This window comes from Peromyscus maniculatus, chromosome 9 (assembly GCF_049852395.1).
Source record: "Peromyscus maniculatus bairdii isolate BWxNUB_F1_BW_parent chromosome 9, HU_Pman_BW_mat_3.1, whole genome shotgun sequence".
NCBI classification, from domain to species: domain Eukaryota; kingdom Metazoa; phylum Chordata; class Mammalia; order Rodentia; family Cricetidae; genus Peromyscus; species Peromyscus maniculatus.
In genome coordinates, this window is record NC_134860.1 from 68,440,227 (window position 1) to 68,468,165 (window position 27,939).

General features: G+C 49.1%; 1 protein-coding gene across 1 annotated transcript; it reads left to right on the forward strand.

The window, feature by feature from the left end:
• The first annotated feature begins 16,683 nt into the window (after positions 1-16,683).
• Phyhip (phytanoyl-CoA 2-hydroxylase interacting protein) lies at positions 16,684-27,681 on the forward strand. The gene is made up of 5 exons (XM_006989099.4): positions 16,684-17,063; positions 20,641-20,825; positions 22,014-22,188; positions 24,274-24,391; positions 25,594-27,681. The coding sequence occupies exons 2-5, from the start codon at positions 20,661-20,663 to the stop codon at positions 26,126-26,128; spliced, it is 993 nt and encodes a 330-aa protein (XP_006989161.1). The 5' UTR covers positions 16,684-17,063; positions 20,641-20,660; the 3' UTR covers positions 26,129-27,681.
• The last annotated feature ends 258 nt before the right edge of the window (positions 27,682-27,939 follow it).

Genomic DNA, 27,939 nt, shown 5'->3' on the forward strand with positions numbered 1-27,939 from the left:
GACATCAGAGGGGCGGGACCGGACCATAGTATTTATCCGACGGCGCCTCGCTGCCCTCCGCCTTCTCTTCCCGGTTCTTCCCGGAGTCGGGAAAAGCTGGGTTGAGAGGGCGAAAAAAAAAAAAAAGGATGAAGGGGTGGAATGGGAGCTGCGGCGGGATGTGACTCGTGGGGGCGTGTCTCGACCCTTGGAAGGGAGTGGAGGCGTGGTCCTCAGGGTGGGTGGTGGGGCTCCAAGGTCGCCTAGCTGCTGTGTGTGGAGTCCCACCCCACACTGCTTAGCTTTTGGGAGCAGTGGGGTCGCCGCTCGGGATGGGGCTGGGGACAGAGTGGCCTCAGGGCAAGGCTGGCTGCAGCTTCTCCGCGTTGACCTTGGAGTGGTCACTGTACCTCCCGGTCTTGTCCTTTGCTCGGCAGCGCCTTCCCTTGCCCTCCCCTTGGGTCCTGGGGTGTGTCACCTTTAAACGCAGCTGGGGCAGAGCAGCCAGTAGCTCTTCTTGGCTTGGCTTGGCTTCCCTGGGCCTGTGACTGCTTGGCCAAAGTCTGGGGAGTTGGGTTTTGTTTGTTTGTTTGTTTGGTTTTGTTTTGTTTTGTTGCTTGTTTTAAAACGACCCTACTGTGTAACCGTATCTGTTCTGGAATTTAAGTAGACCAGGCTGGCTTCAAACTCGAAGTAGTCCTGCCTCTCTACCCCCTCAGTGCTGGGATTACAGGTGTGCATCACCAATCCCAGCTGAAAAAAAAACTTATGGTGATGGATGGTTGTAATTTAATCCGGAAAAAAAAATGTTCTTTAATGTTACCCTCCACCGACCGCCCCCAATATGAATAAAAAACTGTAGCAACGTTATGTATTACTAGGGAAGGAAAGTATTCCTGCTAGAATTCCATTAACTGCTAGTATTAAAATATTTGTGGGCAGGGCGGTGGTGGTGCACGCCTTTAATCCCAGCACTCGGGAGGCAGAGCCAGGCGGATCTCTGTGAGTTCGAGGCCAGCCTGGGCTACCAAGTGAGTTCCAGGAAAGGCGAAAAGCTACACAGAGAAACCCTGTCTCAAAAAAACAAAGCAAAACAAAACAAAAAATACTTGTGATGTACTGTTACATTGTGCTACAATACTGTATCCTTTGTTGGTGTCTAATGATTAATGGAAGGGTACAGTTTATCTATTTCCCTGATTGGGCACTTCATTTATATGAGTATTTCCTTGTAAATAACAGTAGTGTACATTTGATACATTCAACTTTTTGTTTGTTTTCTTTTAGATTATATCCCTAGGAAAGAGAATGTGTACATTTTAAAAGTAAGTTTTGAGGTCATACATATGCAGTTATTAAAAAAAAAAAAAAAAAGGAAAGAAAAGAAAAAATGATGTGGAGAGGCAGGCATGTTGGTGCATGCCTGTAAACCCAGCACTTGGGAGGCAAAGCAGGCAAGTGTCTGTGAGTTCAGACCAGCTAGGCCTACAAAATGAGATGCTATTTCATAGGATGATGATTATGATTGAGGATGATGGTGATGGCGACAATGTTGCATCAGAGAGAGCCCAAGTTCTGTTTCCTTTGTTCCCCCAGTAGTAAGATCTAGCACTTACCTCAAAACCAGAATACTGACATTTCTACAGTCACGGCACAGGACGTTCTCAACAGGACAGGGGCCCCTGTAGCTGCCCTTGTAGATACAGCCTCCCTACTGCTGAGCCTTCTCTCCCCACTCCTCCCACCACTAATCTGGTCTCCTTTTTTTTTTTTTCTTTTGGTTTTTCCTGGCTATCCTGGAACTCGCTCTGTAGACCAGGCTGGCCTCTAAATCAGAGATCCACCTGCCCCTGTCTTCTAAGTGCTGGGATAAAGACATACGCCACCACCACCTGGCCAGTCTCAGCTTCTATAATTTTGTGATCTCATGTGACTTGCTTTGTTGTCGTTGAGACACAGGGTCTTACCATGCACCCCTGGCCGAACTGAAATTCACAATAGAGACAAGGCTTGACTTCCAGTTCACAGAGATCCATCTGCCTCTGCCCCCCCAGCGCTACAATTAAAGGACTGTGCCATCATGCTCAGCGTTTGTGGCTACTTTTTTTTAATTCCCATAATTCTGTTTCTAATATCCAAGTGGTATGTATCATTGGTTTGTTCTGTTTCCGCTGAGTATCTATGGTTTATCTAGCCCATCCTTTGAAAGACATCTGGGTCGTTTAGTCTGTGGATACTATGAATAAAGTTGCTGTGAACAAACTTGCAGCTTTTTGTATGAATACAAATTTTTATTTCTCTGGAAGGAGTGCACCTGGTGATTTGTATGATTGATGATTAATTTTGGAAAAACCAACAAACTGACTTCCATAGTGGCTAGACTATTTTTGATGAGAGTATTTTGTGGTTCATCATCAATACTACTAAATTGCTTTCAAAAATTATTTGCACTAGAGGGTTGGAGAGATGCCTCCATGATTAAGAGCATTTGTTCTTATTCCCAGCTCCCACAGAGTGGTTCACAGCTGTCTATAACTCCAGTTTCAAGTGATCTGGTGCTCTCTTGGCTGCTGGGGGTACCAGGCAAACTCACAGTATGCATGCATACATGTGAGCAAAAACACTTGTACACATAGAATAAGAACAAATAAATCCCTTTTTAAAGTATTACTATTTGTAATAGCCAGAACCTGGAACAACCTAGATGCCCATCAACTGAAGAATGGATTAAGAAAATGTGGCACATATATACAATGGAGTATACTCAGCAGAGAAAAACAATGACAGCATGAAATTTGCAGGCAAATGGATGGAACTAGAAAATATCCTGAGTGAGGTAACCCAAACCCAGAAGGACAAACATGGTATGTACTCACTCATAAGTGGATACTAGATATAAAGCAAAGAACAATCAGACTACAACCCACAGAACCAGGGAGGCTATATAGCAGGGGGGACCCTAGGATGACTGTGGCTTATAGTAAGTTTTGGTTTTATTCAATCACTGGGCAAGCCTCAGTGAAACATTTAACCATTAGGATAAGAATTTGTACTGTATCAAACTGATAACAGAAAAATAAATTTAAAAAGGTGAAAAAAATATAAAAAAAAAAAAAGTACTGTGCTAGCTGGGTAGTGGTGGCGCACACCTTTAATCTCAGCACTCGGGAGGCAGAGGCAGGTGGATGTCTATGAGTTTGAGGCCAACCTGGTCTACAGAATGAGTTTCAGTACAGCCAGGACTGTTGTGCAGGGAAACCCTGTCTCAAAAAAACAAAACAAAAACAAACTAACAAAAAAGTACTGTGCTAAGATGCATCACTACTAAAAATGTAAGAATAAAAATGGAGGGCCTCATGGATCCCCACTCCTCTCTGAGGACTTTCCAGGAAGTTAAAAGTTGATGGGAGGAAAGGAAAGGCCTGTTTCTTCAGTGATGTCGTGGTAAGATGCTCACGTTCCCTTAAACAGCTCTAATGCAGATCACTGAATCACATGCACAAATACAGAAAAGCAGAAGGGCAGCTAGCTGGGAAGAGGAAGAGGATTAGTGGGATAGTGTGCTGCCTAGTTCTATGTTAACTTGACACAAGCTGGAGTCACTGGAGAGGAGGGAGCCTCAACTGAGAAACTAAGATCAAGCGGTAGGCAAGCCTGTAGAGCATCTTCTTAGAGATTGATGGGAGAGGGCCCATTATGGACTGATGCAGAGGTCATGGAGGAGTGTTATTTATTGGCTTGCTCCCCATGGCTTGCTTAGCCTGCTTTCTTATAGAACCTAGGACCACCAGCCCAGGGGTGTCCCTAACCACAATAGGCTGGGCCTTCTCTCATCAATCACTAATTAAGAAAATGTCCTATAGGCTTGCCTGCAGCCTGATTTTTTGTTGTTTTTGGTTTTTTTTTTCGAGACAGGGTTTCACTGTGTAGCTTTGTGCCTTTTCTGGAACTCACTCTGTAGCCCAGGCTGGCCTTGAACTCACAGAGATCCTCCTGCCTCTGCCTCCGGAGTGCTGGGATTAAAGGCATGTGCCACTACTGCCCGGCCACTATCTATGTTTTACAGTCTTGCATCTAAGCTGTTAACACCCATTATGCAGAATACACAGACAATGAACTTCCCTTAAGCATTCAGGAGTGTGGAACCCAGCAGGGAATTAGCATAGGGAGGATATCAAGGTCACGGGCAGCAAACAAGGCAACAGTTACCCAAAACGGGAGCCAGGGCCCTACAGGTCCCCCTTTTACTAATAAATGAGCTTCTGACTTAGGTTGCATGGGACATCAGCAGGTCACCTTACCCGTCATGGAGATGCCTGCCCAGGCCACACAGGCGCTCTGTCTTAGGTTGGTGAGTGCCCCCCTGGCATTACCCATCTTTGAATACTCATTATCATACAGGCTTAATGTGTAAGTTGCAGAGTTAACTGCGGCCAAAGATCTCAAAGTGGCGCTGGGCTTGCAATCTGTGTGTTCGACAATGAAAAGACCAACAGAAGTCCTAGACCACCCATAGCCAGTAGGCTAAAGGCAGCTGAGCCATTCCCTTCCTTAACGAGCCTTACTGCAAATTGGAGTCCTTGTAAGATGGTATCCCAAAAGCAAATGGGACTTGAGTTTATAAATTTATAACTTTCAAAGCCAATCGAAATGTATATAGCTATTGAATTAAATTTATCATGCCCAATAGAATGAAAGATTAACTAACTGTGGTAGCTACTTTTGCTGCCAAGGTTTCCACTGCTGCAGCCTGATCTTATGGAGGCATTTTTTTTCAACTGAGGTGTCCTCCTCAGATGACTTTAGCTTGTTTCAAGTTGACATTAAACTAGCCAGGACAGCCACCATGCCTGGTTTATGGAAATGGAACCTAGGACATTGTGCATACTAGGCAAATTATCTTACCAGCTCAACAACATCCCCAGCCATATCTCTGCCATTTGAGAGATTGCTTTCTAACAGTGATTATTATAATCTATCTAGGGACTTTCTCCAGCCTTCCTTTAATTAAGCTAACAGACTCTGAGCACGTTGTTCCCATCTCTCTTCATTTTCTCCCAAAGATTGAGGGCTAGATTCTTTCATCCAGCCTCAATGGGACCTTGGAAGTTATTTTTAGCTGAATCCTGTATAATGAATATGATTCCAGGAGACCTAGTTTTGTGATTAGTAACCTCTTCCATGTTATGCTCATGAATGTCATAGTCAAGACGATCATCATTCTTACTGATAAGTAAAGAAACTAACAAACACTGGGGAATCTAAGGTTGGTTTGGGAAGTTATAGCCAGATTCTGTTAAGAACCACATGTCTGTGAATTCTTAATGGGTATCAGAAATACAAAGTGAGTAAGAAATCTTTAAATACATATCCTTAAAATAAAAGGAATCTGTGGTATGAGAACACTGCCCAAGTTCAAGCTGTGACTTGTTTTCTGTGTTATTTATCCTAGTCCCTTTGCTTCCCTTGCGGGCGGTTAGTTTACTGGTTTCTCCTCGTTTGCCTGGACTTCGAGACACTCAGTCCTCAGGGTCCCATCCCGCCCTGCCCCCTTCCCCACCCACCCTTTCCCCTGTACTTTCTCCATTATCATTATCTAGTTGATCTGCTTCATATTTATATTACTTTAATTTTTAAAATTGATCATGACTATGTAAGTGTGGGCACACGAGTGCCCATGGCATGAGTGTGAAGGTCGGAGAACAACTTTCAGCAGGCAGTTAGTTCTCCTCTACTGTTTGCTCTGAGGAGCTCGGGTCAGGCAAGCATACTTTTCTCTACTGAGCCACCTCCCCTGCCCTGATCTGTTTCCAAGGAGACACTGTATGCATTTCTCAGGGCTCCAGCAGGGAAGCCTCTTAGCCCCACATATGTGTATCTGTCCTTCCACACTGCCACTTGGATGTCTGCTAGGCATCTGTGGTGGTTTGAATAGGTTTGGCCCCCACAGACTCATGTGTTTGAATGCTTGATCCACAGGGAGTGGCACTATTAGGAGGTGTGGCCTTGCTGGAGTAGGTGTGGTGTGGGAGTCTGTGGGAGTCCAGCTCCGACCTGCTCCCACCTTTAGAAGGGTTCTTAGGTGGAGGAGTAGGTTGGAGCTGGACTCCCAGCACGCTCCCACAGTGTGGCATTGTTGGAGGAGGTGTGTCACTGGAGGCATGCTTTGAGGTCTCAGATGCTCAAGCCACGCCTGTCCAGTGTGGCAATCTCTTCCTGCTTCCTGTGGATCAAGATGTAGAACTCTCAGCTCCTTTTCCAGCATGATGTCTGTCTGCACACCACTATGCTTCCCGCCATGATGGTAATTGACTAAACCTCTGGACTGTAAGCCAGCCCCAATTAAATGCTTTCCTTTATAAGAGTTGCAGGAAAAAAAAAAAAGTTGCTGTGGTCATGGTGTCTCTTCACAGCAATAGAAACCCTAAGACAGCATCTAAAACCTAGGGCTACATCCAAACTTTAGATATTCTATTACAAAGTGGTCCCAATTTACTAAATGGCAACTATGTCCCTCTAGTTGTTACATCAAAAATCTGCCCTCAACCCCACAGTGGGGATTGAAAGCAGGGCCAGAGGCATGCTAGGCAGCTCGCATCTCCAACTCAGTGTAAAAACCCTTGCAGTTCTTGACTCCCTTTTCATAGACTCCCTTACTACATCAGCTTTTCTAGATTTTTCCAGAATCTTACCACACATCTACCACCTTTCTGGTGCTGGCCACCATCACTTTTGGTGGCTCTTTTTATTATAATAACTTCCTGGCTGGACTCCCTTCCAGATAGGCCTCCTGGTCTGGTCTCCACAGCACAAGTGACACAGTACCCATCAGGTCACGTCTGTGCTTAAACTCCCCAGTGGATGCCTATTCCAGAAGAGCAGCTTTAGGATGGCTCCCTGGCCCAGCATAATCTGGTTATCCAACCACACACTCTCGCTGGCCTCCACTCCCGAGTCCCTTTCTGACTGTTTCTGCTACTCGAGGCCCAGCTGGAACATATCTGGCAGGCTTCTGCTTCAGGGCTCCTGCACCTTCTGCTTAGAATGCTCTTTCCCCTTAGAACGCTGCATGGGATCCTCCCTCCCTCGAGTCAGGTTCCTCATCCCCCAGTCACTTTCACACAGAGGCCTTCTCTGGTGGCCTTACTTAAAATTGTAAAACAAAACAAAAAAAACCCTCCTCTGACTCTATTTCCTGACTTATTTTTCTGTCACCTGCAAACAGGCTATAGCATCTGGCTTGTTTATATAGTGTCTGTATTCTTCCCACCAGGAAACAAGCCCTATGAGAAGAAGAATTTTGTGGAGGTGAGGTGGTTGTCCATCACCTATTCTTCCTGCCTCAAACAGTGCCTGATACATGAGTGCCCAATAGACCTTTTAAAATGAATGAACGACTTCCTGTTTGTGCTGAGACTATGGAGCAAGTCTGGCTGTGGATAGAAATATAAAGGTGGATTGTTTTTAGGAGGGAAACTTAACTCTGACACCATTCATGTAAAAGCCATCTGGGGCCTGGGGCAGGTGCAGGTGAGGAAAGCCATTGCCTGGCATACACAACCCCTAGGTTTGATTCTCCAGATGCACAGAAATAAACACATACATAGATAAATGCTATTTTTAAGTTATATTTTCATATTTTCTCTCTCTGGCTCGAAATACTAGGATCAAACCTAGGGCTCAGCTGGGTGGCGGCGGCGGCGGCGGCGGCGGCGGCGGCGGCGGCGGCGGCGGCGCACGCCTTTAATCCCAGCACTCGGGAGGCAGAGGCAGGTGGATCTCTGTGAGTTCGAGGCCAGCCTGGGCTACAGAGTGAGTTCCAGGACAGGCTCCAAAGCTACATAGAGAAACCCTGTCTCGGAAAACAAAAAACAAAAAACCTAGGGCTCAATGTTTGATTGGTGGTAGTGGTGTGTGTTCCTAAATATATAAATACAGCTTGTTCAGTCTGTATAATGTATGTTTTCAATTCTGACCATTTGGTTTTTCTGTTGTTTGCTTGTTTTGAGACAGGGTCTCTCTATGTAGCCCTGGCTGTCCTGGAACTCTTTATGAAGACAAGGCTGTGCTCAACTCACAGAAATCTGCCTCTGCTTCCTAAATACTGGGACTAAAGGTGTGCAGTACCACACCTGACCTTGACCATTTGGTGTTGAATAAGAGATTGGTGTACTCTTCCCTGGGGAAGACTATTTCTCCTTCTCTCACCATTCCTTAATTGGGTCTAGTTCTTCATCTGGGTTTGGGGGCTCATGGACTTGGCCTCTTCCATGTTAGCATGTCAATTGGTGTCGGCCTTGTTCAGGTCGTGTTTAGGCAGCCACGTTGGTGAGGCTGCATGGATGTAGCTTCTCTCACTTTCCTAGGAGGCACAACTTCACCGCAAACTCCTGTTCCTCTTACAGTCTTTCCGCCCACTCTTCTGCAGTGAGCCCCGAATCTCAGGCACAGGAATTGCGGATGTATCAGCCGATACTGGGCTCCACAACTGCATTTTGATCAGTGGTGGGTTTCTGGGTGGTTCCCATCTACTGCAAAGAGAAATTACCTTGTTGAGGGGTAAAAACTACACTTATCTGTAGGTGTTAGGATAAGTAATTAGAATGTAGTTAGGGATTAGGCTGGTTTAGTAAATTGGTAGTTGTAGATTCTCCTCCAAAACCCATGACTTCACTAGCTCCAAACAGTTCCAGTACCAGGCATTAGTTCCCTCCTGTTGCGCGGGCCTTAGGTCCAGTTAGAGAGCTATTGGTGACCACCAAGGAATGGGTACCGACTGCCGCACCCTTAGGGTTACTGTGCCATGGTCGTTTTGCTCCATAGATGTCACGGCTGAGTGGGAGTGTTGGCTGCTTCCCTCCTTTGGAAGCTCGTGTGACCTTCTGGTACCACGAAGGCCAGTCCTCAGGGAGGAGACTTTCAGGACAGATCCAGCCTGGGTCCTGTGGGCCCTGCATCCAAAGTGCATGGTGTCATCAGTGATGGGGATTTAACTTTCCAGAGTGTCTTAGTTCATGTTCTATTGCTGTGAAAAGGCACCATGACCCCTACAACTCTTTTTTTTCCTTTTTTAAGATTATTTATTACGCATACAGTGTTCTACCTGCATGCATGCTTGCAGGCCAGAAGAGGGCACCAGATCACAATGTGGTTGCTGGGAATTGAACTCAGGACCTCTGGAAGAGCAGCCAGTGCTCTTAACCACTGAGCTATCTCTCCAGCCCCAACCCTTTTAACTCTTATAAAGGAAAGTGTTTAACTGGGGCTTGCTTACAGTTTCAGAGATTCTAGTCCATTGTCATCAGCATGATGGCAGACATGGTGCTGGAGAAGGAGCTGAGAGTTCTACATCCAGATCCAAGGGCAACAGGAAGAGAGAGAGCCACTGGGCCTGGCTTAGGCTTTTGAAAACTCAAAGCCCACCCCTAGTGACACACCTTCCTCCAACAAGGACAACCCTACTCCACCAAGGCCACACCTTTTGAAGTAGTGCCACTCTCCGATGACTAACCATTCAAGTATATGAGCCTATGAGGGCTGTTCTTATTCAGACCGCTATACAGAGGCAGGATTTCTTTTTTTTAAAGTTGCCCTGGTTAGCAACAAACTTGTGATCTTCCAGCCTCAGCCTTCTGAGCGGCAGTGTCACTGGGCCCAGCTCATTAATGTTCTTTATTAATTATGAAAAGTGTAGCCACTGAGAGCCGTAGGGCATCTAAATGCAGTTTCAAACAGTGGAAGTAAGTGAGCAGTGCTCATGAACAGCCTTCCCCCTCACCTCTCTCTCACTGAAAGCACAACTGAATGAACAAGGTGCTTTATGGATGTGTGTGCTTTGTTGGCCCATGGGATCCCCAAATTCAGCCTACCTAGAAAGAAAATCTATCTATACATTTTGATTTTATAAAGTGCATAAACAGTGTTAAAACTGTAAGCTTGAGGCTGGTTACATGGCTCAGCAGTTGAGACCAGATGCTGTTCTTGCAGAGAACCCAGGTTCAGTTGCCAGCACATACACGATGGCTCTCAACCACTTGTGAGGCACATACATACACACAGACAAAAATACTCATAAAATATGCTGTGGGGTATCTCTCTGCATGTTGTGAATATGTGTTGCTCTGGTTGGTTGATAAATAAAGCTGCATTGGCCTATGACAAGGCAGCTTAGAGGCAGGTGGGAAATCCAAGCAGAGATACGGAGAGAAGAAAGGAGAGGAGAGAGACACCAGCTGCTGCCAAAGGAGCAGCAAGACGCCAGCAGATCAGCAATGCCACAGCCACGTGGCAACTTCTAGATTAATAGAAACAGGTTAAGTTATAAGAGCTAGCTAGCAAAAAGCCTGCCATAGGCCATATAATTAGTAATTAATATGAAGCCTCTGACTAATTATTTTTGTTTTTGTTTTTGTTTTTTTTCCGAGACAGGGTTTCTCTGTGTAGCTCTGTGCCTTTCCTGGAGCTCACTTGGTAGCCCAGGCTGGCCTCGAACTCACAGAGATCCGCCTGCCTCTGCCTCCCGAGTGCTGGGATTAAAGGTGTGCGCCACCATGCCCGGCACTGACTAATTATTTTGTTTGCTTGTTTTGTTTTTTTGAGACAGGGTTTCTCTGTGTAGTTTTGGTGCCTGTCCTGGATCTCGCTCTGTAGACCAGGCTGGCCTCGAACTCACAGAGATCCACCTGGTTCTGCCTCCCGAGTCCCGAGACTAAAGACGTGCGCCACCACTGCCCACTGAATGATTTTTTTCTAAGCGATTGAGGGGTTGTAGGGCCGGCCTGGCAGGCCCAGCCAGGACCGGAGAAACCTTCCAGCTACAAAAATAAATACATCTAATGTTTTTAAAGACAGGCTCTTTCTATAGTATATCAGACTCTGTATTTACTATCTATTTCTCTACCGTGTAGAATATAGTCTTTGCATTCGGATCTGAAGTTGAATCTAGTTTTCTAACTTTGGGGCTGGGCCTTCTTTCCATTTCCATCTCAGTTATGAGGTTGATGAATCAACCTCTCAAGTCTGCCTTCCACATCACATGTCTGGCACTGTGTCTTGGTGCTTAATAAGTGCCTTTGTTATTATCGAAGTCTTGGCTTAGGTATAATGTTTAACGTGGAAACTTCCAACCGTGCACAAAAGCGGAAGAAAACAGCTCATTAGATCTCCAGGAGCCCACTCTTGTTTCAGCTCGATGACCACCCACCAAGGTCACTGTGGAAAAAACCATATGTAGTACGTTGTTCATTTTTAAATATTACAATATATGTTTCTAAAGAAAAGGGAATTTAAAAAATAGCTACAAAATCACTACAGAGCTGGAGAGATGGCTCAGAGGTGAAGAGAATTTGTTGTTCTTATCTTGTTCTTGGGAGGACCTGGCTTTGGTTCCCAGCATGCACATGGTTGCTCACAACTAAATTGGAGCTCAAGTTTCAGGGGATCTAATTCCCTCTCTGACAGCCCTGGGCGCTACAGACACACAGTGCACAGACATGCATGCAGGCAAAAACAAACACAAAAAATAAAAATCTTAAAAAATACAACTAGCCAGGTGGTGGTGGCGCATGCCTTTAGTCTCAGCATTCAGAAGGTAGAGCCAGGTGGATCTCTGTGAGTTCGAGGCCAGCCTGGTCTACAGAGCGAGATCCAGGACAGGTACCAAAATTACACAGAGGAACCCTGTCTCAAAAAACCAAAAAAAAAAAAAAAAAAAAAAATTAAAAATTAAAAAAAAAACAAACCCAAAATGTTATCATCACAGCCAGTGATTCCTAAATATTACCAAATATCCAGATAAAGTGGTGGTGCATGCCTTTAGGCCTACAGAGTGAGTTCCACGACAGCTAAAGCTATACAGAGAAACCCTATCTTGAAAAAAATCAAAACAGTAACATATCAGTTTCTACAATTGTCACATAAATGGGTTGTTTTGTTTGAGTAGTGTTTTTTTATTATTTATTTTTATTTTATGTGCATTGATGTTTTGCCTGCATGTATGTCTGTGTGAGGGTGTCGTATCCCCTGGAACTGGAGTTACAGACAGTTGTGAGCTGCCACATGGGTGCTGGGAATTGAACCTGAGTCCTTTGGAAGAACAGCCAGTGCTCTTACCTGCTGAGCCATCTCTCCAGCCCCCTGGGTAGTGTTTTTGCTTTGTTTGCTTTGGTTTGGTTCTTTTGGGGCCGGGAAGGTTTCAGTGACAGGATCTCATTCTGTAACCCAGACTGACCTGGAACTCAAGACAACTCTTTTGACTCAGCCTACGTACTGGACATATGAGCCATCATATCTGGTGATCTTTTAAAAATTTATTGTTAGATCTGTATTTGGATAGATTACTTAAGCTTTCATATTTATTAAAAGTGTAAATAAGGCATGAGAAGAAATTTTGTCATAAGCACGTTCACTACAGTGTTGTTTAGAAGAATCAGATGAGTAGAGGATTCCAAAAGGAACCCAACAATGGAACACAAGACAGCAATTTAGATTGTATCATTAATAAAAGGGTATTGTTAAGTCAGAAAATCAGGTTCCAATCCTTCCTCCTACTTTTGGTAATAAACCATGTGCATATATCATCTACCTATTTCTGTTTTTTTTGTTTTGTTTTGTTTTTGTTTTTGTTTTTTCAAGACAGGGTTTCTCTGTGTAGCTTTGCGCCTTTTCCTGGAACTCACTCAGTAGCCCAGGCTGGCCTCGAACTCACAGAGATCCGCCTGCCTCTGCCTCCCGAGTGCTGGGATTAAAGGTGTGCGCCACCACCGCCCGGCTACCTATTTCTGAAAGATGGGAAAACTAGTGATTTTAATTCCCTCTTATTTTTTTTTAATACAGTGTTCTGCCTGCATACTGGAAGAGAACACCAGATCTCTATAGATAGTTGCTGGGAATTGAACTCAGGACCCCTGGAAGGGCATGCTGGTGCTCTTGACCTCTGAGCCATCTCTCCAGCCCTCCTCCCGTCTTAATTTTTACAATGAAGTACTCACATATTTCTACAGTGACCGTGTGTGGCTTGTGTTATGAAATAGTTACTAAACTAACGTATAGCTGGCTAGGCATGGTGGCACATGCCTTTAATCCCAGCACTTGAGAGGCAGAGGCAGGCAGATCTCTGTGAGGTCAAGGTCTATAGGATGGGTTCCAGGCCAGCCACTGTGTCATAGTGAAACCCCATCTAAAAGAACAAAGAAGCCAGACAAAAGATAGCACAGGCGCATCTACTTGATTGTTTGGTGGATTCCCTATACGCAGCTAGTTATACTTGGCTGTGCTTTGTTCTGACCATGCCTTTCCCTCCTGCTCTGAGAGGAGTCCTTGTGAGGCATGAAGAGGCATGAGCCATAAAGGGTTGCGCCCTCACCTGCTCATCTGGCTCACGGGCATACAGCTACACAAAGGGTCATTCATGCAGCTGCTCTTCACCACCACGGAGGCTCGTGATCTCAGGCAGACTTCAAGTGCCATCTTGAGAAGGTGGGAAGCATACAAGGTTCAGGACTGTTCCATTTAAAGGAAGGGAAACCGAGTCACAGAGAATCTGCCTTTTCCTCCCCTGCTGCCCTTCAGGTTGGTCTTGGGGTTTTAGGCTAGACAACTGAAACTGTTCCTAACTGGGTGGTGATGTCTCAAATCTCTTCTGAGTTTCAACATCTTAGTGTGGGCGTGCGAGGGGCAGGGCCCCGTGTTTGGCCAAAGGGATGCTTAATCCTGCCCGTGTGACACACCACTCCACATTCTGTGGTACATGATCTGACCAGACTCGCTCAGGTTCTCACGCCCATTTAAGGAAAGGCCGGGCTTCTGCCTGGCTTTGCACCCTGTGGATTCTTCATTCTGTCTTCGTCACCCGTGGCTGACCTTTGCCACCAATAAATGCAGACCCCGAGTCCCTCTCCGTGCATGTCCCTTGATGCTCAGCTCACACCTTCTGCTTTCTGGGGTCCTCACGGCAGGATCAAGGGGCATCTGCTGTTCCCACATCTCTCCCCAACACCCCTTCTCTGTGTGCTCTGCAGCTGGCGACCTCTCTTCCTGCTCTGAATCGTTTTCTGTACCCAGAACTTAGCTGGACACCATCTCTACGCACTGACGGGGGTTAGTTCCAATATCTCCGCAGGTGCCCAAACCAGACGATGTTCAAGTACTTTACAAAAAGACAGCATGGAGTCTACCTGCAACTTACGTGCATCCTCCATAATTTACTTCTACAATCTAATCCAATCTAAATATTATGTGAGGTTTATGAGATAAAAGTCTGGCCGGGCGGCGGTGGCACACACCTTTAATCTCAGCACTTGGGAGGCAGAGGCAGGTGGATCTCTGAGAGTTCGAGGCCAGCCTGGGCTACAGAGTGAGTTCCAGGAAAGGCTCCAAAGCTACACAGAGAAACCCTGTCTCGAAAACAAAACAAGTCTGCACATGTTCAACACAAATACAATTAAATCAAATCCTATGTAGCTCAGGCTGGCTTCAGATTCGCTACGTAGCTAAGGATGATCTTGAATTCTGATCTTCCTCTGCCTCTGTCCCCCTAAGGTCTAGATTGCAAGCATTCATTGCCATTCCTGGGGTGAGCTTTGTGCATTCTGGGCAAATGCTCAAACGCTCTACCAACTGAGCATCCCCACAAATTCAACACTGGAAAAAAAGTTTTAAATTTTATTGTATGTGGATGGGTGTGTTGCTTGCATATTTGACTACTGCACCTGTTGTGTGACAAAATTTTTCCTGGGAAGACAAAACACATACATCTACTCACCCCAGATAGGGATCTCATGGCAGACCAAAGTATGGATACCACCAGAGTCCAGTTTGGTGAACCGATGAGTTTTATTGGGGTTACTTACAGGAATATGGGTGAGGGGTTACTTGCAGGAGCAGAAATGGCTCAAAGACGGCTGTATCACCAAAGCCCACCCCAGCAGAACAGCTTGCAAAGCCTGCAGGCAGCTTAGCAGGTTGGAGCGTGTCCTTTCCAGGTTCCTCTGTTGGTCTAAAGCTCTTCCAGAAGCTCAGCTTTTTCCAGGCAGCTGGTCTGGTCTCAGCAGCTTCCTGGTTTGTCTGAGCGTCTTCTTTGCAGCTCAGCTTTGCTCTTCTGAGAGGGAGTCTCAGCTTTTATTGTTTACTCTGGCAGAGAGGAGCCTAGTGAATCTGGTCAGTTTCAGGGACTTCCTGGATTTATTTTGAGTTGTTTACCTTCCTGCTCAAGGAGCTCCCCTGTGGGATGGAATGTTTCAATCTTGGATGAAACTGTTATACAACAACACCCCATGTGTACATTGTGAGCCGAGGCCAAAAGGGGGCATGGGATTCCCCTGGAACTGGAGTTACAGATGGTTGAGAGCTGGGAATAGAACTTGGGTTCTTTTCAAGTGCTCTTAACTTCTGAGCCATCTCTCCAGCCCCTAAAAACACCTTTTTTTCTTTCTTCCTTTCTTCTTCTTCTTCTTTTTTTTTTTTTTTTGGTTTTTTTTTTTTTTTGGTTTTTTAAGACAGAGTTTCTCTGTGTAGCTTTGGAGCCTTTCCTGGAACTCACTCTGTTGCCCAGGCTGGCCTAGAACTCACAGAGATCTGCCTTCCTCTGCCCAGGCTCAAACATCTTTTTGATCCTTGGTTGTATCAGCAGATGCAGAAGGGCCAACTAAAGGCTCCTTATTCTTTAAATGTACCCTCTGAATATCCCTCCTACCTCTCCTAGAAGACTGTGGGCTCTTTGCAGGGCAAAGACTGCCACCAACGATGAGAAAGATAGCAGCTCTGACTAAATGACAGACACTTCTGCCAAGCCCAGAGCTAAGTGATTTACATAATGATCTCACTCCACGATAACAATAAACCTGTATTATCATCCCACTTCACAAATGAAGAAACCGAAGCTCAGAGGTTAGAGTCCCTTGTCCGAGGTCACCCAGCTAGAAAACCATAGAGCTGAAATCATTTCCATTTCCCCCAGACTACAAAACCCTGTGCTTTTCATCATGGTATCAACTCTTGGTCACCGTTGCTTCGGTCAAATTTCCTTGAATGTTCCTTTGGAGACCTGCAGTCATCCTCGGTGCTGGGTGGTAGACAAGCCTACTGATAGTCTCTGATTGCAGTCTCAGGGTTTTGGTGGCCTCGAGCCTGGAGGGTGTCTGGGATGAGAACACTCAAAGCTCTGTGTATCCTTCCACCCCCCACATTCTTGCTTCTATGCACCCCTCCCTCTTTTACACGCCTGTCTCCCACTCCTTTTCTTGGGGACATTTAAGCAGCTAGAAGATTCTCCCTGGACACTCCTGAGTCTCTGAGGCTGTGGGGCTGGTTTCTCTTGATAAGAGTTGGTAAGAAAATGGAGCCGCGCAGCAGTGAAGGTCCCCTAGGAGATCACCTAGACTGAAGATAAGGTCTCTCCAACCCCAGCTCAGCCACCTCTTTGGGACCCTTCCCCTACCCAGTCTCCTGAGCCCTTGGATTAAGCTCCACCCCTGTCCCGGCCCCTTAAAGTTTGGGGGCTGCATTCAAGCCCGAGATTTCCAAGTAGGGGGTGTGTTGGACTGGTTCCGGAGGCATCTTGTCCTGGAAGAATGGGGGAAATGTAGCAGAAGCCACAGCTGCTGCCTCCAAGGACATCTGTATAGCTCCCCGGGGACCCTCTGCCCTTTCCCCCTCCCACAAGCCTGGGCGAGCAGGGACCAAGCTTGCTTGTTATCACCTGACGCTGAGCAGCCTCTGATCCCATTGGTGGAGCCAGATTCGGTCTGGCTCTCCCGTTCCTTCTCGATTTCTCTGCCTCTCTCTCTCCTCCACGCTGCTTTGATTTCGCTCTTGCTTCTCTCTTCGGGTGCACTCACTCGCTGGGCTGCGAGCAACGTCGTCTTCTTGCCGGGGGCAGTAGCGGTAGCTGCAGAGCCAGATAGGAGTGGCTGCCTGTGGGGCATGGAAGCAGCCTCCCCTGTAGCCCAGAGAGAAGCGAGCGTGCCCGGCTGCCTGTGACCTAGGCGTCAGGCTGCTGTCCCCTGCCTGGGGAGCTCATCATCCACAGAGAGGTCTCTCCTTTCCTTCTCTTCCAAGTCTCCCTCTGCAAGGCCGGCTGAAGCCAGGTAAGTGCGCTTCTTACCCCCCGAACCACCCTGCCTATCCTGAAAGGTTGAGAGCTGTGGCCACCAGGGTCCCACAACTGTCCCGGCTGTCCACCTGGGTTGCCAGGCCTGGAGACCTTGTCCCCTTTCCCCTAAGTCCTTGGCAAAGAGCTTAACAGCTGGATCTGGTCTCCGGGGCGACACAGTTAGTTACCCCGTGACCATTCTGCGCAGTCGGCGATGCCAAAAGGTTCAGCTGGGTGGGGGAGGTTTCCCTAGGGCATGCCAGTGGCTTTTGGGAATGGGATTGGGGAAGGGGTCCCAGTGTGTACGTATCTGCATGGTTGGGAGGAGGCTGGAGGCCAGCTTGCGTAGATAGGTCTGTCTCCACGCAGTTAGGTTTCTTTGGGGTTTCTGACCGGCTTATGGCATGTTTCAGAACATTTTTACGCGTGAGGTACATGTGTGCGGGGGCAGCGTTTATCTGAGTAGCCTGTGGGCATATGTGGGCAGGAGCCCCAAGAGGCAGTATTTTTAGGGGGTGGACATGTCACTTGTCATGTGGGTGGGAGTACATGTTGAGGGAGTGCTGTGGCAACCAGGCTGTTTCTATGCTGGGAGGGGCAACTTGGGGGCAAGCCGAGGTGCCGAGGTGGGAAGTGTGGGCCCAAACCTCTGTCTGTGGGCAAACTTGAGTAGGTGTTCAAACCTGTTGGCCTGTGAAGAAGCAGGCTGACCAATGTGGCCAGAGACAAACATGTTTTCAAAGTCTGTGTCTTGGAACCTACAAAGGCTCCATGGAGAACACCAGGATCCACGCAAGGATTGACTCGTGCTCAGATGTGCGTGTGTGCACAGGCAGCTATGTGGGTTGCTTGCCTTCTTGGGGGGAGGCAGCATGCATGTGTGTTGGTGCCCGTGGCTTCCTCTTTTCCCCAAATATGACTTGTGATGATGAGGGGCACATGCATGCGGGTATGTGTGAGCCTGTGGACATGAACATGTGTGCGTTGGCATGAAGGCAACCAACAGCTTTCGAAGGGGAAATACTGGGACATTCTTAGAATGTGCAAGGTGGAGGAGGGTACATCCATGCGTAGGTGAGTGTGGAGGAATGAGGATGTCTAAGGAGGCGTGTGGGCACCCCGTGCGCATGTGTGTGTGCATGCATGCCTGCCTGCGTGGGGGTGTGTGCATGCTTGCTTAGGGTGGATTCACATGGGACTGTGGGTGTTCCTAGGGTGTTGCCTCAACCTGTCCCTCACAGGCTGCCCTTCCCTAGGCATCTGGGTGTACAGAGACTGGCTTGATACCCGCCCTTCGTCCATGCTGGCTGGCTGCCCTTGCAGGGTCGGGTGCTCCCACTCTCCCAGACCTTAGGCTAGGGTGGGGAGCAGCTCTCCCAGAAATGGAGAGAAGGGATGAGCAAGCACCTGACCTGGAATCTCCACCCACCACCAAAGCTGCCCTTGCCTCTAGGAAGACTGGAAAGTGAGGAGGGATCAAGGCAGGGACAGGTGTCTGCTCAGGGCAGGTGTAGGCTGGATCCCATGTGGGTGGGAGCCGCTCAAGTCCTCAGGTGGGAGTGTGTGTTCACGTTGGCGGGTGCAAAACGTTCCCTCAGAAGCTCCTTGACAGTATCCAGGGCATTGTTAACCCCTTGCTGTTCCACACCCCTCCCCCAAATTACATACAGAAATGTTATTGTAGGTATGTTTCCGGATACTCCATCCCATTTTTTTTTTCTCATTTTGGAGGAGATCTGGTAGCATTCCCATGTTTATTGACCATAGATTTCCTACGCATGAAGCCAGGGGTGTTTGGCTGCAGGGTGGGAAGCTAAGAAAATCTTGGACTTACGGAACATCTGGGCAGATAAGACCATCAACCTTACCCTCATTCTTTCCTGTACCTGCCTTCCAGGCAGGCCACAGGTTAATTTAGTGGTGCCAGGCTCCGGAGCAGGCTTAATTGACAGGAAAATGTGGGTTGGATTTTCTGGGAGCTATAAATAAAAAGTACCTGATTTTGCAGGCACAAGGTGCCCTCACCCTAGCTCCTGGGCAAGGGAAGCAGAAGAAGGATGAGAGCAGAGAAGGAGGTGCTGTGAGATGTGCTGGGTGGTGAGCTGCAGAAGAGAAGCCAGGAAAGGCCCCCGAGCAAGTGCGCCGGAGCTCTGTGTCTCCCCCCAAGATCCTCACTCCCGGGAGAACCAGGCTATAGGCGAGCCCAGCTAACTCTAGCCCAGTCAGACGCGGTCAAGAGAAATAATGGTGTAGTCTTTTCATGCCCAAAGGGCACTAAGTCGGGGTAGAGCTGAAGGATTGGATTAGGAGGCAAGGGAAGATTCAGTCACTTGAAAAACACTGATAGGAAGAGAAAAAGTAAACAGTCATATAACATGCACACACTACACCTGCACACACACACAACCTTAGTCCATAGTAAAGAACTCGACCTCCAGAGTGCAAGTAATTTGCTGGTTGTGTGGACATGTCAGTGTCCCCACCCTTGGTTACCTGTCTGTAAAATAAATAAGGAGAATAACAGTACCTGTATATCCCCCAGGCTTGTGAGAGATGTTATTAGTTTATGGTAGCCCCCAATAGATATCAGTGTTGAAAGTAATTCTTTAAGTGGCGCACATCTTTAATTCTAGCACTCAGAAGCAGAGGCAGGCAGATCTCTGAGTTGGAGGCCAGCCTGGTCTACAGAGTCCCGAGACAGTCAGAGCTACACAGAGAAACCCTGCCTCAGAAAGACCAAAAGCAATTCGTTAAAAGAGCGAAGTGAGCACACACTTGTAATCTCGGCGCTTGGGACGCTGAGGCAGAAGGATAGTGAGTTCAAATCCTGGGCGGCATAGCAAGACCTTGTCTCAGAAAAGAAGAGAGAAAGAAGTAAGAAAGAAAAAGAAAAATCAAGTGAATCTGTGAAAATAGAAACCGCACGTCAAAGTAATGGACCAAAAAGGAACTTAAAGCAGGCTGTGGTCCATGCCGCCACCCCCACCCACCACAGATATATCCACAGCATTTGTCCCTCCAGCCCTCCACAGGGTCCCTCGCTGCTCCAGTCACTCCCAGGGTGGAGAGAGGCTGGAGCCTCAGGGTCTTGGCCCCTGTGGACTCTGGCTGCCCCTGACCTGCCACCTGCCTCACCCCTCAGGCATCAGCCCCTCAGCAGGTGCTTCCTGCGTACCTCCCCCCCCCCATCCTCTCCGCTCCCACCCTTTCTCTTTTTCACGCCTGCTGGCTAAGGGCCCCTCCCTCCTCAGCTCCATCTGCTGCAAATCTGTCCCTGCCCAGTGTTTGCAGCATTCCCACTGCTTCTACCACCTGTCAGGTGCCGTCTGCTCCGTGGACCCTCTAAGGAGAGCCAGGAGCCCCTCCAGAGGGTGCCCCGTCTCACCTTGGGTCCCTCCTATCCAGCCTAGCTGCCCCTTTGCCATCTTTTCTATCACATTTATGAGGCCAGGGGCATCTGATGGGTATGTGAGACTCCACCTCACAAAGCATGATGGGAGCAGCACATTCCAGAAAGCTCTGTGGGATGGGAGGGAGATGCTAATCTTTCCTCTGGCTCGCAATCCCCACAGGAGCCAAACCAGAGGGGAACATGGAACTGCTGTCCACCCCCCACAGCATCGAGATCAACAATATCACTTGTGACTCCTTCCGTATCTCCTGGGCCATGGAAGACAGTGACCTGGAAAGGGTCACCCATTATTTCATTGACCTCAACAAGAAGGAAAACAAGAACTCCAACAAGTTCAAGCACCGGGTGAGTAAAGGATGCCCTGGTACCTCTCCCCGCCCCTATGCTACGTGGAAGCAGATTGATGGGCGCTCTAGACAAATAGTGCCGAGGCAGATGCCTGGCCAAAATCCAGATTCTTCTCACGGGGTCGTCTTGCCAAAATGATCTGACCGTTCTGAGCCTTAGTGTCTTCCTTGGTAAAAATGGAATGACCACACGACCCTTGTAGAGCTGTTGAAAAGATTCCCTGAGAGATGTTTCTTCGCTGTTTGGCCCCATGCCTAGCACAGCTCCAATGCTGCTGTTCCCCATGACGGGAACTTCAGACGGGAGCAGAGCACCTGGGCGTGCAGGGTGGGGCCCAAGACCTCACGTGTCCAAGACTCAGAGGTCATACGTGTGCTTGGGTGGCCAGTGTAGGGCCTTTTTAGCCGAGTATGCGACACTGCACACAGCCCTAGGTATTCTCCGCTCCTTCCCTGCCCGCTAGTCTGTTTTCTTGGTGGAGAGAGACGTGTAGGAGGAGGGTTCTCTTCGGTGTGTCCTTTCCCCAGGTTAAAAGCCAGCATTGGGGCAGGTAGGAGGGAATCTCTCGTCTTCTCCAGCTGCATGCATAGGCAGGGGATAGTTCAGTGTGAAGGAGCTGACTCCCAGGGTGACAGCTTGCTGTGGGCGTGCTCGCTCTCCTCTCTCTCTCTCTCTCTCTCTCTCTCTCTCTCTCTCTCTCTGGATCTGGCTCCCCAGATCTGGGTGTCTTTTGGCAGGCCAGTTGCCACGGTGACGTGAATGTTCCACACCACCCCCTTGGCCCTCCCCCCAAAGAATAAGGCATATTTTTCTCTTCCTCCCTGGCTTCCCAGCATTTGCCGTTGCCGTGGAGACGGCACTGCGGTGTGCAGATTTCTCAAAGTCTCCCTCGAAAATGAAGGTCTTGCCACCTTCAACTTTGGGGCCCTCTTCCCTAGTGGCCCTTTCCCATTAGTTCTCAAGAGAATGGAGCATCGCGGGGCTTGAAGGAGGTAGCCTCAAGCCACTGTTCGTTTCCTCAGTGAAAGGGTGGCCAAGTCATAGAGCTATGGAACCTCTGAAACTGGCCCTCTTTGAGAGGAAAAGGAGAGACCCTTTGAAGGAGCGGAGATTCGGGAATAATGCCAAGATGGGGTGTGACTTCAAGACTGACGCTTGGTTCTCCATCTGTACCTCACTTCTCAGGATGTCCCCACCAAGCTCGTGGCCAAGGCAGTGCCTCTGCCCATGACAGTGAGAGGCCACTGGTTCCTGAGTCCCCGTACAGAATACAGCGTGGCTGTGCAGACAGCGGTAAAGCAGAGTGACGGGGAGTACCTGGTGTCTGGCTGGAGTGAGACTGTGGAGTTCTGCACAGGAGGTGAGACCCTGATGTTGTATTATAATACCCTGCCTCCATAACACAGCTGGCTTGGCTGGGCCATGGTGGGACTCTTCATCATAGCCCAGCATACTCAGAAACAGCTGCTGCACTCTGGGTGCTGTGCTTAGGCCAGACAGGGGACACAGAGCCTGCGTAGACAGATGCACACTCTATCCATCAGCAATGCCACCTGTGTGAAGGAATGGAACTACTTTTCTGTTTTGTTTTGTTTTGTTTTTGAAAAAAAAAAATATATATATATATATATAAAGTTACTTTATTATTATTTATATGTACATGTGTGTCGGTGCATGCACACATTCATTTGAATGCCCACAGAGATGAGAAAAGAGTGTTAGATCCCCTGGAACTAGAGTTACAGGTGGTTGTGAGCCACCCCACATTAATGCTGGGGATTAGATTCCAGTCCTCTGGGAGAGCAGCAAGATAAGCCATCTCTTCAGCCCCAAGAATATATATTTGTCATCGTGGTAAATAGATGTAGCATAAAACCGAGCATCTGAACCATTTCTAAGTACAGAGTGTTAAGTGGTTTTATATTGTTATTGTGCAACCGATCTCCAGGACTTCTCCATCTTGCAAAGCCTCAGAGGCTCCACTTCCCATTTCCTCTCCTTTGGGCCCTGCCTACCTGTTCTTTCTGTCTTTATGATCTTTGACTCTGCAAGGTAGCTCATATGAGTGAGATCAAGTATTTGTCCTTTGGGGACTGCCTTATTTATTTTCCCAGAATATCAGTAAGATACACACGTGCTGTATCATTTACCAGAATTTACTTCCCACATAAGGTTAGGCAGTATTCCCTTGTATTTACTAGATCATGTTTTATTCATTAATCACCTACCAGTGGTCATTTGGTAGCACAATAACATTTTGTTGGTCCTAAGTATCTCCTTAGCCTGGAAAAATGGTTCCCATCTGATGGTCTTGTAAGGTCTCTTAGGCAGAGCTAACTCACAAATTCTCGCATGAACAAACCCTACTTTGTGTATGCTTGTCACTGAGAGCCAAGGAGCTGCCCCAAAATATTCTATCCCTTTGGTGTCCATGTGAGATCTGCTCCAGATTGCTCTCTGTCACAAGGAAGGGGCAGAGAACATTCCCTGCCCTGGGGCCTGCAAGGCTGCTGGCTCCATCCTCTGCCAAAATCTGTGCCCCCAGTCTCCTTGAGTTGCCATAACTGGACTAGAGAGGCACCCCTGCTCCTTGTAGGAGAGGCATCTTGGTTTGCACCTCCCCCCACCCCCGAACTGCATATGCAGTGGGTGTTTAATTTAAATTGAGCGTCTGGAAACGCTGTAGTTGGGTCTACCCTGCTTTTTCCTGAGACCCAGCACACAGAAATGCGGTGGTTACAATAAGTAAATGCCTCATAATTTGTTCCAAGGTCCTGTGTAGCCTAACAACTCTGCCTAGGTACCAAGACCCCTGGTCCAGTGTCAGGGGACAGTTTTCCTGTCCTGGTATCAACCTTTTTTTGTTTCTCCCACATAGCGAGGGTCAAGTAGACAGCCAGTGCCTTAGCCCTGCTTCTGCTGAACACTCACCTGAGGCCCAGGCTCTGTTTTTTTTTTTTTGTTTGTTTGTTTGTTTTTTGTTTTTGTTTTTGTTTTTGTTTTGATTCATCATTAGCCCCGACTTAAAATGACAATTAGCCGCCACACTGGCTGTGGAGCAGGCTCTCACCCGGTTTTGAAGGGCCCGCCCCCAAAGGACCTTGTAGTTTCCCTCTCAAGGCTTTATTTTTCCTACTGGCCCCCTTTTCACTGAGATGACAGTCTGGGAGCCCCTCGAGTGATCGCAGGCATTCCCCGCCCCCCCCGCCCCCCCCCCCCCCCGTCCTCTCTGGACTCAGAGGGCCCTGTGCCTCTGGCGATGCTGACACAGGTGAGAACAGACAACAAGCAGTTCCTGTCCCATGTGAGCCAGGCTGTAGCAGAAGCTCCCCTGTTGGTCCAGAGGATAAGGTTGCCTGCAGGCTTGGTGGATGGTGTAAAGAGGAGGAAGTCGTGATCCTGCAGTGGATCCTTTGCTTGCCTCACCCTGCCTGGACTCTTACAGATTATGCCAAGGAACACCTTGCCCAGCTGCAGGAGAAGGCTGAGCAGATCGCTGGCCGCATGCTCCGCTTCTCTGTATTCTACCGCAACCATCACAAGGAGTACTTCCAGCATGCCAGGTAGGGCAAGGCAGACCTGCTAAGGCTTCTCCCTTCCCAGCTCTTCCTCCATCCAAGAGGCAGAAGTATAGCTGTAAATCTAGGGCCAGCCTGGGCTACATAGCAAGACCCTATCTCAAAAAAAAAAAAAGGGACGACTACTTTGAGGTTGAGGCGAAGGAAAGATCAAGGACAGTTTAGTAGGGCTTCTAGGCAGAGGACCCTGATGGCAAAGGTTAGGTAATAAGTTCTGGGTATGACCCTGCCTTCGGGGACAGTTCCTTGACTGGGGTCTACCGTGTACATCAGGACCCAGGAACACAGGGGAGGTGGCAAGAAGATGGCAAAATGAAAGAGCCCTGAGCACGGAAAGCTCTGGAGACTCTCACTTGGCTAGCTTTCAACTTGAGTGCTAAGGAGTCCAGAGGCCCCCAGAGAACATTTGGGGGAAATCTTTTTAGGATACTGACGAGTGGCAGGTATAGGAAGCCAAAGGACTGGGCCTGGAGGATCCCACCCACGCACATGGCCCGACCAGAGGAGCCTCGATCTTATTTATCAGTGGCTCACACACACATTGCTTCCGTTTGGGGGTGGGTAGGCGGGGGGCAGACGAGAGAAAGAGAGACAGACAGACAGACAGACAGACCAGTACGCACTTGAGCCTGCACCAAGGGCTGGCAAGTCACTTGTCTCTCAGGACCGCCAGAACCGAGCAAGAATGAGGCTGGACCAGGGCGCCCTCCTCCTCCCCCACGCCTGCTGACACTGCTTCAAGTCCACGTCCTTCCAAGCTAGGTCAGGGCAGTCTGCCACGGCTACTGTCTTTATCATTACTGGCAGTTGTGGTGGGCGTTCACCCCGTGCCCTAAGAAAATGGTAAAGAACTGGAGTCTTTGGTATTTCTATTAAAGAAGAGGCAATGGTCCCGTTTCGGATCCCTTTTTCAGAATGAACGAGAGACAAGGGGTACCCACCTGTGCCAGGGCTCCTGATTAAGGGCCAGGACAGATAGACTAAGGCAGAGGTTCCTCTTATCCTCAGAGTCTGGTGAGGGAGACAGCGTGAAAGGACTTAATGTCTGTGACTAGTGGGGGCTGCAGGCTAATAGGAATGCTGGAGTTGGGCTGGCTGGTTCTCTTCTCAACTACACACTGCAGCCAGGCTCCGGCAGCCCTAACCCATGGCATTTTCCCCTTCTCTTTGGCGTTCCTGGTGGGCAGGACCCACTGCGGGAACGTGCTGCAGCCTTACCTGAAGGACAACAGTGGCAGCCACGGCTCCCCCACCAGTGGCATGCTGCATGGCGTCTTCTTCAGCTGCAACACGGAGTTCAACACCGGCCAGCCCCCACAGGACTCCCCTTACGGCCGCTGGCGCTTCCAGATCCCTGCCCAGCGCCTCTTCAACCCCAGCACCAACCTCTACTTTGCGGACTTCTACTGTATGTACACAGCCTACCACTACGCCATCCTGGTACTGGCACCCAAGGGCTCCCTGGGGGACCGCTTCTGCCGTGACCGTCTGCCCCTCCTGGACATTGCCTGCAACAAGTTCCTGACCTGCAGTGTGGAGGACGGGGAGCTGATCTTCCGCCATGCTCAGGACCTCATCCTGGAGATCATCTACACGGAGCCGGTCGACCTGTCCCTGGGCACACTGGGAGAGATCAGCGGGCACCAGCTCATGAGCCTGTCCACTGCTGATGCCAAGAAAGATCCCAGCTGCAAGACCTGTAACATCAGCGTGGGCCGCTAGGGACTCCTGGGGAGCTGGAGGCCTGGGGAGAGGTGGCAGGAGGGCGGGGAATGTGTGGCTTAGGCTTGGGGAGCTGGCTTCCTCTCCCCTCCCCCTGCTCCCTCCACTCTGTCCATCCACCCCTCTCCCACCCCGCGCTGGAGACAACAGAAGGTGATCCTCCTAGTTAGCATGGCCCGTTTCAGGCCTGGTGGACTTGGGGGTGGGGTGGGGGGTTTCGCAGCAGGAGATAACTTCCTTTTCTGTTTTCCTCTTCTGTTTGAGGACCTCAAGCAGGCCCTCCCAGAGTCCTCCCCGCCTCCTGGGCCGAAGCCCGTGTGTAACCTGGCCTCCATGTAGATGCAGAAAGTTGTGGGGCACCTTCTTCTTAGCCCCGCCCACCCCACTCAGGGCCACCTCAGACAGCACCCTCCCTATTCAGCTGGGCCCCCCGAGGTCTCTGACTCCTCCAGGCCAGGACCCTCCCTCTATAAATAACGTCCTGTCCCGCACTGCTGCGCCTCACCCTGGCTGCTCCTTCCCACCCACACCCCCTCCCACCCACACCCCCCAGAGCCCTCTTCCCGCATGGGAGAACCGTCTATCCATACTGTCACTGTCACCGCAAAGTGTCACCCTCCCACTCTCTGGAAAGGTACCCTCTCTCATTTCCTCGTTTGGAGGGCTCTGCGCTCTTGAGATCTTTACTTTCTTCTGTCTGGGGATGATACAGTCCTTGGCAAACCTTCTCCCTTGCTCAGAGAGCACCAGGGCCTGAAAAACAAAAACAAAAACAAAGACAAAAAACAGCTACTAGGGTCGAGGAGGGGGAAGGAGACCCCTGAGACCTAGTCCTCAGCCGGAAGTGGGCCACTTCCTGTCTTCTTGGGCCCAACGGAGCTGGAGAACTAAGTGTGACCCACAGAGCCCTGGCTCCCCGCCTGGCTGTGCATTTTGCTCGCTCACTCGCCCGCTCTGCCTTCAAAGTCATGACTGTTGTGTGCCGTGTGTGAGCCAGACTGTGGGCTCTCCGTCATACCGCCTCTTGCTCCGAACACCAGCCCCATCTGGGCTGCTCCCCTGGGGAGTTCTTGATGAATCCCACCCCACACAGGCCCCCCATGTTTTCATCTTGTTCCACTGTCGTCTGGGTCAGGAGGGTGGTGAGGGTGGATTCCCTGAGTCGAGACAAGCAGGTGGAGAAGTGGAGTAGAGGCCTTGGAAGTCATAGTCACATTTTCAGAGGTGACAGAAGACGATGCACAGGCCGCTGGATTCCTGTGAAGGACAGAGGAGCTGGCAGGCCCACAGGGCCATACCTCTGAGGGACAGGTGAATGGCTGATTACCAGAGACAGTCCTGGTAGACAGTCAGGTACCTCACTGGGATGGGCCAGGAGGTCTGGGATCCCGGAAAATGCGTGTAGAAGAGGATCTGACCCCGAAGCCTCTTCCCCTCCGCTGACAGCATTGCTATGGGTGTAGCCTGCTGCCTTGTCCTCTGTCCCTGGGTGGGGCACATCCTCCTGTGCTGTGCTTGCCATGTGCATCAATAAACCACCATGGCCCAACGGCTCTGTCTGTCTCGGTCCATTTGGGCAGCTACAGTGACATGCCACAGACTCTCACCATTCTAGAAATTGAGACTCAATGTCTGGGGAGGGCCTGCTTTCGGGGTGCATAGACAGCCATCTTTGCCTTCTTTCTGTGCACCCCACAACCCCGCCATGATAGAGGGGGTGAATAAGCTTCCCTAGCCTTTAAATTCTTTTTTGGTTTTCTGTGCATGCCAGTACACCATGTGCATGCCTGATACCCGGGCAAAAGAAGACA

What these genes read in the sequence shown, in the direction of transcription:
- Phyhip (XM_006989099.4), top strand. Translation starts at nt 20,661, where the DNA reads ATGGAACTGCTGTCCACCCCCCACAGCATCGAGATCAACAATATCACT. An exon ending in TGTGGAGTTCTGCACAGGAG is followed by an intron (nt 22,189 to 24,273) that starts GTGAGACCCTGA and finishes GGACTCTTACAG; the next exon opens with ATTATGCCAAGGAACACCTT. An exon ending in GAGTACTTCCAGCATGCCAG is followed by an intron (nt 24,392 to 25,593) that starts GTAGGGCAAGGC and finishes CCTGGTGGGCAG; the next exon opens with GACCCACTGCGGGAACGTGC.